Below are 18,601 nucleotides of genomic sequence, written 5' to 3'. Positions count from 1 at the left end.
TCAATACTCTTCGCCACCTTTATCGTTTCATCTAGTGTAGGATTGTCCATTGACAGTAATTTTTGTCTAATCTGTTTGTCTTTCCCATGGCACACAAATTGATCACGAATGAGTTGTTCAGTAAAATTCTCAAATACACATACTGCAGCTAACTTTCTAAGAACAGAAATGTAAGCATCAACATCCTCATTTTCCGCTTGCTTTCTCTTGAAAAATTTGTGCCTAAGTACAATCAAACTGGGTTGTTTGTCGAAACGAATTTTAAGTTTTGATACAGTTATTTGATACTCATCTAATTCTACCCCATTATCTGCTAAATCAGGTAGATGTTTAAAAATTGACCTGCCCTCGAACCCAAGAGAATGTAATAGGAGATATTTTTTCCTTTCTGGACGATATCTAAGTGCCCCAATCGCACCCAAATAGGTTTCGAAAGCGTCGAACCAAACATCCCACTTAACAGGCGGATCCCCTGGGCTTTCTAAAAATGCAGGAGGTGCATTAATTGACTGCATAGTTGACATGACTAGAAAAAAAAAAAAAACAGTCAAGAATAGAAATATGGAACGATTACAGTATTATGTACCCCTTTGAAAACAGAATTAAGAGTGACAGGAATATATGACCTTGAAAACAACATTAAAATAGAATAAGTCCTGAAGCTGAAAAAAAAAAACCATATCCATAGAATAGCACACCCTGAAAAAAAACAGGCTGTAACATGCTCCACACGAATATCTCTATAGCAATATACTATTTTGAACAAGAATGTTAAAAGAAAGAGAAAGACACAAAAAAAAAAAAAAATATATAATGATAGCTGAGACTCTGGTTAATAAACCTCTTCATAAATAAACTTTTGATAAAAGAAAAGAAACTTCCAATACCAAAATCGATATTCTCCAAAGTGCCAAAATGCTACTGGCAACCACAGTCTGTTGGTTGGCAAAAGAAGAAAATACGTGGTTGGCAAAACTCTTCCTGCTTGACAGAGCTTAACAAACGAAGTCAGACAATAATGGTTTCCACGGAATCAGAACACTCGTTGATCAGGAAATCCTTTTGATGAACGCGGATGACGTAGGTGCTGTGACAATAGAGATCCGTGCTCAGACTCTCTGCAGAGACGCTGCCAGACGTACATTTGCATTCACGCGCATGCGCGAGTGTTGGAACACGCGTGCACATGCGCGAGTGCTGGATGCGGGTGCTCAACAGAATGGCGATCCTCGAGGAGAGAAACTGCAAGTTTAAATCCAAATATCAGCGCGAGGACTGCGCGTTCCACAAACAGGTAATTGATGAAAAAAATACATTTTTCCTCCACGACAGTCAATGGGCTCACCAACCTCGGCACAAGTAGGGCGAAAATCCCAAGAGTGTCACGTAGACTCACGGAGAAGAAAAAAAAACAAACACCAAAGCACACGGCTCACGGGTAGAAAATCCAACGAAATCTCCCGAAACCGGACACCAGGGCGAAACGCTTCCCAATTAAAACGAGTCGCCTCTTCAGCTTGCTTGATCCAAGTCTTTAAAAGGAAACGAGTAAAGTAGGACACAGCAACACCTTGAAATAGTTTCGAAAGATCACCTTTTCCGCTAGAGCAAGTACCCAGTGTTAGTATAGAAGCGAGAGTAGAAAACACAGCAGCTCCCAAAATCGATTTGAAAAAGACAAGATCCACGCAAAAATTCTTGAAAGCAGAAACTTTTAAATCCAGGCTGGGTAGCTTGAAACTTGAAAAACCTTTACTTGATTCTTGAAGAAAGTTCTTGCTTGAATTGAAAAGGCAAATGGTGGGTTCAGCTGTGTAGAAAATTCGTCGCCAAAAATCTGTAGTAATTGACTCAGGAACAGTTGAATTAAAGTAGATTTATTTGATAACTCTACACAGCTCTTGAACTGCCAACCACCTTCATCTTCAGCCAGTCTGTTAAGCTGCACATAACATTCCACCTGTGACATCAGCTGATGACATCACATACACATTCAGCTGGCAGGAGATGAATGTTAAAACATTACATTACATAGAATACAACACTCTGTCGTGACTAAACCTGTGGTCCGCCCCCATTTAAGTTGGGTGGACGGAGCACTGTGTTGGCGGGAAGTGAACAGAATTTCCCCTTTTGCCAACTTATAAATCGGGCCCAGAGTTCTCTGCACACCAGAATGAGTAAGGAGCAGCTCTCATGTGCTCAGCCAGATAATCAAGTTCTTTGGATTCTTCTAAATGTTGTGCGATCTGGTTGTAAGGTTCTTGTAATGTTTTATATTCATCTCTGTTAGTTTGTTTAGGAAGATTGAATACTTCATGTCAAATCTGCTTTCTGTTTTTTTTTCTCTAAAGGATGAAGAATCTTTCCTTGGCACTTTTATTACTGGAGACCATGATGCATACATATATTCTAGCAATTTACAGGCTAGGCCGGAGGAAGGTGAGGTTTTGAGGTTTTGGCATTACAACTACCTTTTGTAAATGACAGATGTTATTGGGACCAATACATTTTTTCCAGACAGACGAAGTTAAGAATATGTGACAGGAAAAAACACAATAATTTTCTTTGCAGAGTAGACTCAATGTAAGGAGGGAAATCATTTGATTCTTTTTCAAAAAGTAGTTTATTGTTTTATTTATAGTGTGCCTGATGTTAACTTAGGGTGCTTCGAAGCTAAAAACAAAAAAGAAAAAAAAAGCAATCATCACTAAAACACTGACAAAATGATGGTTTATTGGCTGGTTTAATGTCACAACAAGTTGGTCTGGTCTTTAGAGATTACACCAGAAAGAATCGAAGTGAGTAAAGAAAACAGAAAAAGGGACTGGATTGTAGGGAGGGTGCGGGAGGGAGAAAACTCAAGCTACCAGCCCAAGATATAATTTTGAATATCACTTTCAACTGCCCTACTGATTCTCCGCTCCTTTCATTTGTGCTGTATTTCACAATACTGGTGCTTTAAATGCTGGGATTTTGCCTTTCTGTCTCTGTTGTCTAGATCTTTAGGATAATAATTACTCTGAGCTTGAGATCTAAGATAACTGGTTAGTATGCTGCTCTAATATCTTTGCTATGAAGATGCTTGATCCATCTCCCTGATTGCCATGTTGATTATACAAACGATGTTGAAGTCTTCGCCGATCTGGGCTTTCAACCATTTCACATTAGGACAGTTGAACATATGGGACTAGACTTAAAATCAGTGTAGCTGCCCTATTCTTATCATTTATCAGACTTTGTGGTGCCTCACATTCTAGCCAAAATATGATTCTTTAGTTATTATGCAATGATAGAGATAATGTTTAGTGTGTCCTTGCCAACACAAAGTCACTCAGTAAAAGGCAGAATCTGATATTTCATCCAAAGGTGGCAAGCGATCACGACAGATATGCGGATCTTCCAAATTGTCCATTGGGCTATGGCCTTCTTTTCCTGTCAATCCCGCCGCACCTGACACAGCTATAGGATCTTACCAGCTGATGTATGTGACGGTCAAGGGTATTGTTGGTTAAAGTTCACAGATTTTACTACCTTCTCCATCTAGGATAGGAATGATACTAAAGAAACAGGTCAAGGGAAGTTTCAAAAAGTAAGTGTTGTCTAAATCACCAACACCTCTGCTTTAGGTTCAGTACGGTGATGCTTGTGTCAGCATCTGACCCTGAATATTAAAATAGTAATATTCTGTTATTGTATCTGAATTTTTAGATTTATGGTGTACTTTTTCTTCATGGAAACATCAGCTTGGATGTATTGGTGTTCATTGAAAATTGCAGGAATTGAGGATTAATCACCTGCTCCAGAATCAGTATATTTATATATAGAAAAGGAGGAGGTGTGGTTTTTGCCTTTCAAGCCAACTTAATTACTGTATCTTTATTTGAAGGTAAATTATACTTCTGTGCTGATGGCCTCCTGTTTCTTCATCCATACTATGGAAGCATTACTATTTCAAAGACTCAAATGCATTCAATCAAGTTCTATGATGGGGTAGGTATATTAACAGCACTGATTTCTTTATTTGTTCAGCTACATGTTGGCCCCTTTTTATCCCTTAATTATTGAGTCACATTCCCCATTTTGAGGGACATGAAGCTGTTCTTTTCAATGGTATTGAATGTAAGAAATACTTCCTTGTATGTATGACATGCCTTGGGTTTAACTACTTCCACTCCTTTGCGTTGCTCTGTGCACACAATTCAACCTCCTTTTTTCTGTTACCTGATAAGAATTGGAATTTACTGTTCTCCTATTACCTTGCCTTCTTTAGTTAAGATTATTTTCCTCAGCCTGGGTGCCCTTTGCTTCACACAGAGAGCGAAAAACATCCTTTGAAGAGGCTAGATGCTTTTAGTTAAGCTCTGCCTGCCACAGAGACCTTCCTATACCTGACCCACAAATGCATTAGAACATTTTACAGTGGTGGTGCTGGAAACATTCATTGTCACATTTAGATACCCTGCAAGGAAAAAGAAAAACAGGGTATTAACCTCTTCAATGCCCATGACGAGCTGGTCTCGTCATGGGCCGCGGTGGCGCTGTGCCCATGACTAGACCAGCTCGTCATAAACCCCGCCCGCTAATGAAACGGCCGGCACAGGGCGGGGAAAGGGGCGGGCACTGAAGGGGTTAATGAACAGTATTCATACTGGGTATGTGAGATGTAGAATGCATGCACACATGTTTATGCAGCTACAAACAACTAGGTTTTTGATAAGGACACTGCTAGTAAGTATGGAGATTTATGGACAGACTGCTGCCAGACGTACTGGTGGAAGTGCATTATTGAAAGATTTAGAAACTCATCTGCAGATAACTGAGTCTGTTTTGTTCATGGAGTGGGATAGAAATAGTAAAGTACCTTCAGCATTGTAATTGTATTTATATAGCATTTACTACCCCTGACGAGGCGTCAGGCCTGATGTACAAAGATTACTTTCGCAAGAAGTGGTTGCTAATATTCTGCCAATGTAGTCTCATTTTGTGAACCTACCTATGTACACCTAGGTCGATTCACAACATATTGACTTGCAGGGTGTCACAGAACGACCTACCGAATTAATATTGATTTGGCAGGTCGCAGTTTGCGACCCCCTTTGACTAGCTACAATCACAGGAGTGGTGGCCTGCAAGGGAATTTGGAACACCATCCCTGTGATTGCTGTCCAAAATGTACCTTTTTTTAATGCAGTCAGAGTTCTTAAAGGAACCAGGACTGTTCTATAAATAGAGGTTTTCTGTTTTGGTAAACTCCAATGAGAGCATTGGTCCCCCCTTACCACTGCCTACTCCCTCTAAAGCTGCACCTCGATTCACAAATGGGAAATCATTTGCCGGCCCGACATGATAGTCATTTCCTGGTCAGTGGTTTGCATTCAGAATTAGGTTGAAAACCATTGAAACATCAGGATCAGGGTCAGAGTCACTATTGGGAAGGGATGCCCAAAGCATGCCCCTTCTAAATTATTTGGATAACCTTTCTAAGTCCATTTAGTAAGTCAGAAAAGCATTTCCAAATCACTAGTCAATTGGTTTAGTACATTAGAAAAAACTTTTTAGCGGACACAGAACCTCCGATTTAGTCAATTGGAACATTTGCAACTGGTAAAAAGCTTTGTACATCAGCCCCATGTATACTGCTTGTTGCTCATGAGGAATACCCTTTAGCCATCTGCCTCAACGGGACATAAAAGAAAGAGAAAAAGGTCTGGTGTTTTGATATAATTGCAGTGCAGATATTTTGTCAATAAATCAAATGTTTTGTTTTTATCATTTATAGGATTCTGCTGGTGTTGTTGCTGCTCTTTTCATAGACTTTAAAGACTGTCTTCTGGCTCATTTACCAGTTGAGTTTCATACCCCAAACAACTTGCTAATGATTGCCCTGTTTCCAAAAACAAAGGGCTTCACAGCTTTTTACACCCAGGTAATAGCAATTTTCTATTTTTCTGCAAACTTGCAGCAATAAAACAAATTGATGTCTTATTTGTGTATCATGTGATTTTTTTTATTGGGCAAAATAATTCAGTTTTTCTAAAAGTATCATTAACAAATTTGAGCATGTATGTATGTGATGCATACTTTTATTTTTGTAAAACAATCTCGATCAGAGCTCCTTCCAAGTCTGTGAGGTTTTAGCATTACCATCCTTATCTTCCACACATGTTTGTGATCATATTTCTGAGCGGTGACAGGACCGCTCAGCATGCAAGACCTTCCCTGTGCATTACCAAGGAGTGCATGTATCAGTAAAATAAATGTTCATAGTGTTTTCCTCTTAGTGAAAGTTGTGCCTAGACGTATCGCCTTTTGCTCAGTACCAGTTCTATTAAGTTGATGTAGAATCTAGAGAAATGCTCTCACCTTTCGGCTAATGGTGGTCTCTCATTCCTGGTGCTGTAAGTTTGTTTCTTCTATACAAGGAGGTTTATGTCGAAGTGTCAAGGCTGTAACAAATTAGCTCTTTGTATTTTAGAAAATATGCTGATTCTGGAGGTGGAGTCGTACCAAAAAAAGCCTAAAGACTTTGCCATAGAAGAATTCAAGAGAGCTAGCTCTGAATTTCTTTAAAAAGTAATAGGCATTATGAATGTAATGCTGGAATTGTAGGACTCACAACTACAGCACCTTTTTTCTTGGAGGTTTAATCCCTCAAGGTACTTGTGTTTAAGGATTCCATCATTCAAAATGGTTAGAATAGCACATGAAACTCTGGAAAATAGATTAAAATGACAATTTAAACCTATATATGAAATTTAAAACTTTTATTCAAATGAAAGATTCTTTTCCACGCCCTACTGCTAGATTGTAGGATGATGCACAGCTTGTGAATCTAAAAAAACCTTGTTGTAGGTAGGAAATATTGTTTCCCCCTACAGCTGCTATCAAGCTTAATGAATGGGTGATAAAGAATAGTTTGTAGTAGGTATTGTCCTAACCTTCTTATCTTTTCCTTCTTTATAGGCATGCAACAGATCCTGATGTTATTGTTTCTTAATCTGTTTTCTAAGGCTGTGGTTCACTAACCCCAAGGGAAAAGTCAAGTTCAGCTCCATAGGACTAGTGTTTGGAGCACATTTCTGAAATTTGCTGGAAGTCTTAAACAATTTCAGGAGCACTTCTGGAAACTTAGAATAGTTGTACACTTCACAGATTACCATCTGTAGCATTTACTCATGTTGAAATCTCACTCTTTGGAAACTTCTGTAAGCAGATATGTCACAAAAAATGTGAATTTCCACAATTAATATGTTTATCTGTGTCTCCTGGTATTCCAGCGGCCCCGGAAATTCTTATTTCCTTTATATAGATATGTTTGATGCAAATTTATTCTTGCTCATCAATACCTTGGCATTAGTTTCCAGCATCAATCAATCAAGGTTCTTGTAAAGTGCGACTACTCACCCGTAAGGGTCTCAAGGCGCTGAGTGTGGGTGGGGGTGGGAGCTGCGGTTTTATTGAAGAGCTAGGTCTTGAGGTCCTTTCTGAATTGAGGTAGCAAGGGTGATTGCCTGAGATGTAGAGGCAGGAAGTACAGGTTTTCCCACCGAGGTAGGAGAAGGATTTTCTTCCAGTCGTGGTCTTGCAGACCATGGGACGGTGGCCAGGGCCAGTTGAGCGGAGCAGAGATGTCTGATGGGAGTGTAGAAGGAGAGTCTGTGGTTGAGGTGTGTTGGTCCGGCATTGTGGATGGCTTTGTAGGTGTGCATGAAGAGATTGAAGATAATTCTTTTGGTGCTAGGTAGCCAGTGAAGGTTTCTCAGGTGACCGGTGATGTGGTTGTGGCGGGGGGATGTTCAGGCTGAGTCTGGCAAAGGTGTTCTGGATGTTACACAGTTTCTTTAGAAATGTTAAGGTGGTGCCGGTGTACAGTGGGTTGCCGTAGTCAAGTCTGCTGCTGACGAGCGTATCTGTGACTGTTTTCGTGGACCCTGAGGGGTTCCACTTGAAGATCTTCCAAAGCATGGGGAGCGTGTGGAAGCAGGAGGACAAGACGATGTTAATTTGGCGGTTGATTGAGAGCGAGGAGTCCAGAATGATACAGAGGTTTTGCATGTAGTCTGTAGAGGAGGGGGGGGGGGTGGGGGGGGGCAGGGTCCGGGCCATCAGGCGTTGTTCCAGGCGGAGGAGCCCAGGATGAGGACTTCAGTCTTGTCTGAGTTGAGCTTGAGGCAGCTGTCCTTCATTCAAGTGGCAACTGCTTTCATCCTGTTGTGAAAGTTACTCTTGGCAACTGTGGGTTTGTCTGTGTGAGAGAGAGAGAGAGAGAATCAGTTGGGTGTCGTCAGCATAGGCGATGATGTTGAGTCTGTGGCTTTTGACAATGGCTGCAAGCGTCCCATGTAGATGTTGAAGATTGTGGGGTCAGGGAGGATCCCTGAGGCACTCCGCAGCTGATCTCTGTGGGTTCTGAGTAGAACAGCGGAAGTCTGACTCTGTGTTTGGCCGGTGAGGAAGGAGCGAATCCAATCTAGGGCTTTGTCGTGGATGCCGGTGTCGTGGAGTCTTGCACAGAGGATGTGGTGGGAGACGGTGTCAAAGGCAGCTGAGAAGCCGAGGAGGATGAGGTCTTCACTCTCTCCTCGGTCGAAGAGGGTGCGGATGACGTCTTTAGCAGTGAGAAGAGCAGTCTCTATGCTGTGGGTGCTTCGGAAGCCTGACTGGAAGGGGTGCAAGATGTGGTTCGTTTTTTATGAACTTGGAGAGTTTGGCGTTGATGGGGCTTTTTCGATCACTTTAGCTGCGAAGGGGAACAGAGAGAATGGTCTGTAGTACTTGAGTTCCGTTGGGTTGGCAGAGGGTTTCTTCAGCAGGGGTTGATCGCTGCGTGTTTCCAGTCTTCTGGGAAGGTGTCGGACTCGATGGAGCAGTTGATCGTGCGACAGAGCTCAGGTGCGATGGAGATGCCGGCTTTGTTGAAGACGTGGTGATGGCAGGGTTACAAGGGGGCTCCAGATTGGATACTCTTCATGATCCTGAGGTTGTCGTCAGAAGTGAGGCTGCTCCAGTTGGGCAGGGTCTGCTGCGGTCTGGAGCCATAGGATGCATAGGGTGGCATGGTGGGTCTTGGGTTGTGAAGCTGTAGATCTCCTTGCTCTTGCAGTGGAAGAAGGTGGGAAGGTTTTCACAGAGGTGTTGCAAGGGGGGGGGGGGAATGTCAACTGTCTCTGTACTGGGTTTGGCACGTTGTTTGACCATGGTGAAGAGTTCTTTACTGTTGTGTGTTTTAGCATTGATGTATTCATGTTTAGCTGCTTTTTTTGTTGTTCTGATGAAGTGGTGGTGTGCGGTGATGGCTGTTTTGAAGGCTGCGTGGACTCTTGGAGAGCGCGAGATACAAGCGGGCTTTCTTGAAGGGCTGCTTGTCTGAGGGTTTCCTGAGAGGAGCCCGTGTGTCGGCGCAGTTGGAGATTCAACCGTTGAGGATGCGTGCTGAGGTGTTGGCGCCCGTGGATTATGGTGGTGGGGTTTCACTGAGGGAGGCAGTGAGCTGGTCTTTAGTAACCTTGTTCCAGCTTCTGCGAGGATAGCGGTGTGCATGGAGGCATACGGTGGGTTTGGTGAAGAAGTGCACGCAGTGGTGGTTGGTCCAGTGTGGCTCGGAGGTGTGGCTGATGGAGATGTTGTTGATTGCGGTGAAGTTGGTGTCGAGCATGAGAAACTAACTGCAAAGTGGTATGTGAATAGCCACAAATGTACAGTTTTGTGGGTTTTCATTTATTTATGCAAGTATGCGGTCACTCTGCATACCTGTATTGCTTCAGACTTGAAACACTAGGGCGCTCTTAAAAAGGAACTCAGCACTTTTAGGTCGAAACATAGATATACAATTGGGCACACATTGTATACAACAACATAGCAATATTAGAATACATATTGCCATGATTATTCCTCCTAAAATAAAACGAGGTTTACCGAAATCATGTGACCACCCAAATAACCAGTCCCACCTACCTTTATTCACATCCTATTTCACTCCCTTGACCAGTTCACTTAAAGCTTCAATGTAAGAATTAATTGATTTAGAGTGATCTGATAAATTAAAGTAACACATTCCTTTCAATTCTGAACATCCATGATCCTGTTTTAAAGGCAAATTATCAATCGCTGTTGTAGGGATTCTGCACAAATACAGAACTATGCGCTGGAATATGGGACCTTGGTGTATAGGGACTGAGTCTTCCTACCACCTTAGTACTCACGAACCCAGGACTGACTAGCTACAGTGTCTCACTTGCTCTTCTTCTCACTCGCAGAGAAACAAATGATTAGACACCCCAGAACACAACACTCCCAGATCTCTCAGTAATTGCGGTAACAAGACACAACCTTTCGCTCGCACTCTTGTACTTGTCCACAATAAGATCTGACAGAGACACGAAACAGTTAAAAATATTTATTTTAACTAACGTGGCCTAACATGCAGTATACGTGCCACGACAACTAACAGAAGGCATGGTACAAATATAGTCAGCATAGATGCTTGTCCATGTATCATGAAGGGAGATGTCATCATAGAAAGACAATGGAGAAAAGACTAGTGCCTAACTTCAATCCCCCTTGTTAAGAAGTATTATTATAGAATAGAAGATCTCTGGGCTTCGTCAGCAGACCCCATACCTTAGCCTATAGATGGTAGATCTACATCATAGGTGCCGTCTTGCTCTTCATTCTGGAAAGCTCCCTCGCCAAGTGTCACACCTATTCATGTACCCCACTAAAAACCCAAGTACGTTGTCCAAACAACAGCTGCATCAGTATGTTAGGTCTAAGGTCTGGCCAGAACAAAATAACAAGGGACATTGTTTTTCAAACTTGCACATAATATTCAGTCAAAATCCCAGGAACGTGCAGAGACTGAACCTAGTGATGAGTTTTCATGTGAAGGCAGTCATTGAAATTATTGCAAAAATAAAGACGTGTAGTAACGTACGCAAAAGCAGCAGGCAAGCTGCGACGTGCTCATGCTAACTTAGTGAAAAACGACAATGTCCCTATGAGCCATGTGACATCGCCGCTCTATTTTGCAAGTTGTTCTCGCCCCCTGCATATCTAATAATAATTCTGCCAAAGCTATAAATCGGTGATTATTATTCTTGACCATCAAACATGCCATTTTATTAATGACTCTAGTGTCATAAATGGTTAACCCTAGAACCCCTACTAAAAAAGCGCCTATATTTATATATTCTGTTTTAGATAAATGAATCTCAGAGTCACAATCTTCAACAAGCTGTAGTGTTTCCCTTGTACTGCGATATGCAATTATGGATCTAACAGAAACATCACGAGGCCTAATAGCTTGAATGCACACGGTCCTTCTGTCACGCTTGCTGAAATGTATGTAATATTACCACAAGAGAATGCCCATCCCAAAGCCAAATTAACATGCTTAATATGACTGGCTGCAGATACTACATTCTTACAGAACATATGATTATGTACATTTTTACGCATTCTTTTCACTTTTGCTTCTTGTTTAAATTTGTTATTCCCAAAGTATAGCTTGATTAGTCTCTTCAAGTCGCATTTAAACTCATTTGCCAATGTAAATGGATCACAGGATAAATTATAACATATCACCTTCAGTGATGCAAGTTATCACCTGAATTACTTTGTCCCATGTATCATCAGTGGCTTCTTGACAAAGCCTACAGAATTCATATAGAGATAGGTGAGTTCATGCATAATTTTCTTCCACTGCCCCGTCCGCATTAGTAGCATTGAATACTTGCAGTAAGATATTTATGGGGGTAGGTATGGCCACTAGAAAACTTGAAATAACGTCCATGGTACACCTTATATTTGTCATACAAAAACACGACCTGTTGAGGACAGTCTGTGCCAGATAAGCCCACTCGTTTTCAGATCGATTCAGCAAAGGCGTAAGTCTGCGCTGTTGGCTGGTTACTTTGGAGTTGGGTGCTCCCGGTCCCTCTCGGCCCCATCCTGACACGACCAAATACAGTCCAATCAGCGCACCTAGCACACCGACACTGCAGTATGGTCTGAAAGAGAAACATGTATAATTATTCTCGCAAGTAACATTTATCAGCTGGCATATGTTCCCATTTCTCTTGTCCTGATTTCATGACTAACAGTATAAAAAAGCGGAGGGAATCCAGATGGCAGAAAACAAATTCTTTCGGTCACTTCTCTCCATCCCCCAATCATCTCCTACTTTTTCAATACACCAAGAATTGGGGATGGGTTTTGTGTCCGATCTTATAAGTTTGGCCCCCCTAACATTTTGGCTGATAACATGGTTGAATCCTGAACTTTCCCTTAATAGATTGATCTTAAAAGACTGCATTGGCTTAGACAGAATGGCCGATATCCCTTGGCTCTTGTATATTAGGAAAATATTTTATAATTTAGGGCGTCCAGAGATTTACGAGAACCCAGAAACAATCATTAAGGGGGATATTGGCTGGGTTAAAGTTCACTTTTTAAATTTAAGGTCTCAAGAGCGGGAGGAAGAGGAACTTACAAAAACCACGGTTAGGACCCACTTTTTATTAACAACCTCTCCCCAGATTGAGCCCTACCTTAAGTTAGTCAGGAATCACTATCACCATTGGTTGTTGACCAGATTTCATTTTAACTTGATTCATTTCGTTTTAGGGAGCTTTCAAGGATGGAGTAAACCCGTAGATGCTGCTCTTTGTAACTGTGATGGTTGCTCACTACAAGACACTGTGCACTTTATCTTTTTTTGTAAATATTATGCCAAAAGTAGAAAGAAGTACATTATACCATTGTTGCAAGGGAGAGGATTTTTTCAAGTAAAACCTGCACTGATGTACTTGCAATTACTAAATTGCCCTCGGAATATTTTTAACATCGCTAACTTTCTGGTTGCCGTGGCCCGGTCAAGGAAAAAACTTGACATATAGCTTAGTTTATGATTTTAGTGATATATGTATATGTCTGGATGAATTTTTACAATGTTGTTGTTATATTGTATTTGCGTCTAATTAATAATATTTAGTATTGTGATGTACTTTTTTGATTTTAATTAATCGATTAAAGTGGTTTTGACTGACTGACTTGACTAACAAAATGTTGTATTTTCCTGTTGCAGTGACTTCTGCCGCTTCGGCGTGACTATCTAGGGATTCTACCCACACCTTAGCTCCTGGGTTCTTGATAGTGGAGCCAAACCCTCCTTCCCCTTTCACAGCGAGAGGGACTGGGACCGTCCCCTTTTTGACTATCTCTCCATACACTGGAATAATTACGATTTTAGCAATTCTGTCTCCAGCTTGTATTATCAAAACAGCATCTCCGCTGTTCAGTAATATCACTTTTATCTCTCCTTGATAGTCTGCATCTATCACTCCTCTCAAAACTTGAATGCTTTTAGGGGCCAGCCCAGATCGAGGAGTGATTAATTCAAACTGCTCTGTGGAAATCTGTATTCCAACCCCTGTCTCAATGAGTACCATATCTCTGAGCTTAAATCTGTTTAGGTTTAAAGCATGCAAATCAAGACCCGCAGCCTCTAGTGTCGCTTGTAATGGGGCTGCAGCTCCTATCTTTGTCTCCCAATACGTGATTGTATTGATTGCCACATGAGGTTGTATCTGTAAGGCTGTGGTTAGCATCCACATTAAAGGGGTCTCTGCATTCGCTAAGGGTCAATTGTTCAATATTTGTAACACTTCATTCAAATGATCTTTCCAGTTTTTCAATGACCATTTTCTCAACTGTGATTTCAATAATGTATTCATTCTCTCAATCAATCCTGCAGCCTGTCGATAATATGGATTATGATAAATCTATTCTATATTGCACCAACTTACCTTTAAAATGAGATCCGTTATTACTCTGGATCTGCAGTGGAATTCCGTAGTACAGAATCAACAAGTCTAACGTTTTAAGTCTATTCAGCTGAGTAGCATTTACATGGAAACGCTATCAAATAGCCAGAATAAGTGTCCACTGCTGTGCATACATATGGGCATCCTTGACTATTTGGCATGGGCCCAATGTAATCAATCTGCCATATCTGTGCTGGTAATTTTCCTCTCTTCATCTGACCACTAACCTTTTGCGAAACTGATCTCTGCTGAGTGTGTTGATAAACAGGACATTGCGTAATCACAGTTTTGATCAAGGTTAGGGGAATGTGCATTCCTCTGTTCTCTGCCCACATGTTAGTGGTTTTCTCTCCCAGGTGTCTACATTTTTCTTAAGCCCACTTAGCCAGCCCCACCAAATCCTGCGTTGCCACTTCTGCTTCTGAAATGTTGGCTTTTTCGTCTGTAAGCGAATTAAACCATTGTACTAATGAGTCAATGGGACACTGTGTGTCTACATGATACACAGTAACGATACTTTGTGGTAACATTTCCCAAGTTTCCTGCCTCAAATACTTGCCCCACATCTCCTTAGAAAGTATTTGCCAGTTGTGTGCTGGCCATGTGGCAAGCAAAGTGGCTAACCCATTGGCAGCGGCCCATGAACCTCTATAAATGTGACATTCCCTTTGCACCTCTTGATTCAAGGCTTGATATACAGCATACACTTCTGCATATTGACTGCTCTTTCCCTCTCTGGTGCGGGAAAGCATCTTCTTTGTCACAAGATTGTACGACACTGCCTTCAAGTGTCTCTGGCCCTCACATATTTGGCTGAGCCATCGGTAAACCACACATGTTTCCTAACCTCGGGGGACAGTGCCTCGAATGGCTCACCCCACTTTACTGGAGATTCTCTCACCCCTTCAGATCTTGTAACACCTCTGTTCGAGGCATATGAGCTGTAGATCATATGTTGTGCATAGATAGCCATCCATTGTTGGGTCCGGATATTTGCACTTTGTTTTTTTTCGAAGAAGTCTTTGCAGTCACAAGGTAGTGACTCCTCCTTTCAGTGATAGTGCACATGGGCATCGACTCCATTGTTAGATTGTTTTTTTCCACCATCGGGTTCGGGTTTGAATTGTTGTGCTCCGGTTCGGCACAGTTTCTTCGGGCCCCCTTCGACGCGCAATCCACTACCCTCGACAGTATTGTTTATCGATCTTGTTTCCCATTCTCCGCGTATCGTTTACATTCGAAAACCTTAGATCGGAATATTCGTGAAAGGCCATTGGGCCTACCTGTGATGGAATCGGTAGCAGTCGATGGAACAGACACCATTCAAGTTTTGTCCAGAGTGTCTTGTTAAGTTTCCGCGCACCGACTTGTATGAAGTGTGCAAATTTTGCCTATCGCTGGAACACAACGAGAAGGACTACGACGCATGTCGGTCGTTTCAATCAAAGGAAAGGCTCCATGACAGTCGGGCTGGATGTCACGAAATGTACCAGCAAAGTGGCTCCATGCCGTATCTCCTTTGAGACGAGTCAAAACACGAAGAATCACAAGTGCAAGAAGCCGAAATGGAGGAGGAACACATCTCCATGTCTGAAGCGGACTCAGATGCCGAAGACCTTACACCGGGACAACATATTGTAAGTAAAGAGACTTCCTTCCCCTACCATCTCCTTCATAAAAAGGCTCTGGTCCCTCCTCTGCCTTCGGGCTAAAGTTGGAACCGAGAAAAGTTTTTGAGCGCCCCGCCTTTGAGCTCGGCACCGAAACATAAACAACAGCCTTCCGGCTCCGGGTCTACTCGTCCCCACGCCGGTGCTGACCCGATACCTTCGTAGTCTAAATCCAAACACCTTCTGGTTTCTGTGCCACTGGTCCACAAACCTAAATCTTTGAAGCCGAAATCTCCGGAACTGAAACTTTCGACACCAAAGTCAGCTGCTCAAGAAAGTACTTCAAATAAAGAGCCTCGGACCGATATTCCAGCTTCGGATCTGAAACAGAAGATTGTGATTAATCCAGAAACTGGACAAATTCATGCCAAACTTCCAGAGAAAAGGAAAATGGGTTTACAAGAAGATTACCACATTCCTCTAAAAAGGAAAAATGTGGGTACTAATCATACCCGGCTCTAGGAATTTTTATTTGGGTGGGCCAAGGGTGCATTCGGGTGGGCCACTGCAGGCTCGATTTGTCATTTATATATCTAGCCAGGCCTGCTTCAGGGCACTCCCTTATCTTTCTTTAGTCTTACCAGGCCCAGTAAAATGCACTCTTTTCCAAATGTCTTTCTAAATGTTATCACTCTCAATAAAGCGTTTATTTTTTCCATGTAATTGTGGGAAGAGGAGGTTTCTGAGGTGGGGGTATCAGGCAAGTTACACTGCTCAGGTTCCCTGTGTCCAAGCCTTATGGGGGAATACCTCATTACTTCCTACACCTGACCCCAGACTCTGCAGTGCACTCCTGTTGGAAATGGCCCTTTTTGCAGGGTTATCCCTAAACCTTTTGCTTTTTCCTCCTATTTTCTTCTGGCATGTGTGTGTTGGTTTTAGGACTCTGGGCACTTCACCACTGCTGATCAGTGCTAAAGTGCATATGCTCTCTGTGTAAACTGTGTTTTGATTAGTGTTTCCATGATTGGCTATTTGATTTATGTGTCAGTCCATAGTAAAGTGCACTGCGAGTGCCAGGGCCTATAAATCAAATGCTGTTGGTGGGCTGCAGCACTGGATTGTGCCACCCACGCAAACAGCCTGTAAAGTGTGTCTAAAGCCTGCCGTTGAAGAGCCTGTGCGCAGCCTGGGGCTACCATGTCGACTTGGCAAGTGCACACACTTGCCAGTCCCTAAACCTTCCCTTTTCTACATGTTAGTCACCCATAAGGTAGGCCCAAGGTACCCCTGTGGGTAGGGTGCATTGTATGTGAGAGGTAGGACATGCCCTGGTGTGTGGCATGTCCTGATAGCGAATTACAGCCTACTTCATTTTTCACTATTGCAAGGCTACCTGTTCTCCATAGGCCAGAATGGGCAGTTTGATTATTACATCTTATAATCCTAACTGACCCAGGGAACATGGTAGAAGTTCTAGTTTAGTATGCCTGAACTCAGAATGATAAAATACATCTTTTAGTGAAGTTGGTTTTAACATTCTGTGTTTGAAAATACCACTTTTAGAAAGTAGGTATTTTCTTGTCTAACCATCCAAAGCCTGCCTCTGCTAGGTTGTGTATTCCCTGTCTGGAGTTTGAGGGGTTGGGGAATTCCAGGAGACAGGGTGAGTCCGCCCAGTGGTGAATAGAGAGATCTGCATCTAGATGGGAGGGAGGAGTTGCACCTGGGACCTGAATAGGACTGTGCCTGCCCCCCACAGTGCTGGCTCCACCCCCTGTGGTGCGTCTGATGTCTCTGCCCTGCACTGTGAAAGGAGAGAAGGAATCATGGCAACAGAGTGCTCCAGGGCTGTGCCTTTCCTCCACAATGCTGGCTCCACTTCCTGTGGGCCGTCTGATGTCTCTGCCTTGCACTCTGAAAGGAAAGGAGGAGTCATGTGAACAAAGTGCTCCAGGACTGACCAGAACTGGTTTGGACAAAGGATTTGCTGGTATAAATATTGGGGCCCAGACCCCAGAGATTAAGATTACTTCTGAACTAAGGAAACCTGCCAGGAAGAAGAACCGGGAAAGCTGGAGGAGGAGTTACTGCCCCTATGCTGCGTGTTGAGGGGTTGGCCTGCAGTGGTTGCTTCTGCCTTGGATAGGGAAAGGACTGGACTGTACTTTCATCATCCTGGTGTTAGAGTTTCCTCCAAGGGCTTGAAGTAGTGCTTGCCTCCTGTTGGAAGTCTCATGGATAGAAAAGACTTCACAGATCTCGCTGGAATCAAGGAACCTGCCAAGGCGAAGAGCTGGAAGAGCTGCCAGGAGGAGTACTGCCCCTTTGCTGTGTTGTTGCTTTGTTGGGTTGGCCTGCAGCTGCTGCTTCTGCCTTGGGCAGTGAAAGGACTGGACTGAACTTTCTCTACTTGTGCTGAGTATCTCCAAGGGCCTGAACTGAGCTGGCCTCCTGTTAAGAAGTCTCAGGGACTGCAAAGACTTCACCAACCTCTGGGTCCCGCTCCTGGAACCGCTGTTTCAGTTGCCACAGAGAAGAGGGAACCGTGACCAACTCAGTCACCGACTCCGTCGCTGGCCTTGTGTCCTGAAGGCACCGCAGGCCGCTCCGACTCGCCCTGCACCGCAAGCCTTGGTCTCACCGACTCCGTCACTGAGCCACTGCCTGCACCGCGTCGAGAGACACCGCAACCTGCATTGCCTCGCTTCACTTCGCTGGCCTGGGCTCACCGACACGGTCGCTGCTGGCTCGACACCCGTCACCAACTCGTCACGCAAAGCTGTCCGGCTCGGCCAGCGCCAATTCTCGCCAACCGGCTCTGTCGCTTGCATCGCAACTTGCCAGCACCGCATCGAGCACCGTCTCACCCTGCACCGTATGCCTTGGTCTCACCGACACCGTCTACACGATCGTCACCTAGCCGCTGCTCGCACCGCATTGAGGGACACCGCACCTTGCACCGCTTCCACCTTGCACCGTGACCGCGACGAACACCACAACCGGCTCTGTCACCTGCACCGCAACCTGCTAGCACCGCATCGAGCACCGACTCGCCCTGCACTGCAAGCTTTGGTCTCACCGACGCTGTCTGCAGGATCGTCACCGAGCCGCTGCTCGCACCGCATCGAGGGACACTGCACCGCTTCCACTTTGCATTGCAAC

General features: G+C 43.5%; 1 protein-coding gene across 1 annotated transcript in view; it reads left to right on the top strand.

Moving 5' to 3' along the window:
- DNAAF9 (dynein axonemal assembly factor 9) overlaps positions 1-18,601 on the top strand; it is a 1,049,036-nt gene that overhangs the window by 533,960 nt on the left and 496,475 nt on the right. The window contains exons 20-22 of the mRNA XM_085642690.1: positions 2,355-2,442; positions 3,890-3,993; positions 5,783-5,929. Coding sequence (XP_085498816.1) covers positions 2,355-2,442; positions 3,890-3,993; positions 5,783-5,929 — 339 coding nt within the window. The remainder of the gene's footprint in view (positions 1-2,354; positions 2,443-3,889; positions 3,994-5,782; positions 5,930-18,601) is intronic.

Source organism: Triturus cristatus, chromosome 2_2, assembly GCF_964204655.1.
Source record: "Triturus cristatus chromosome 2_2, aTriCri1.1, whole genome shotgun sequence".
Classification (NCBI taxonomy): Eukaryota; Metazoa; Chordata; class Amphibia; order Caudata; family Salamandridae; genus Triturus; species Triturus cristatus.
The sequence above is the reverse complement of the archived record's forward strand: the minus strand, read 5'-3'. Positions and strand labels throughout refer to the sequence as shown.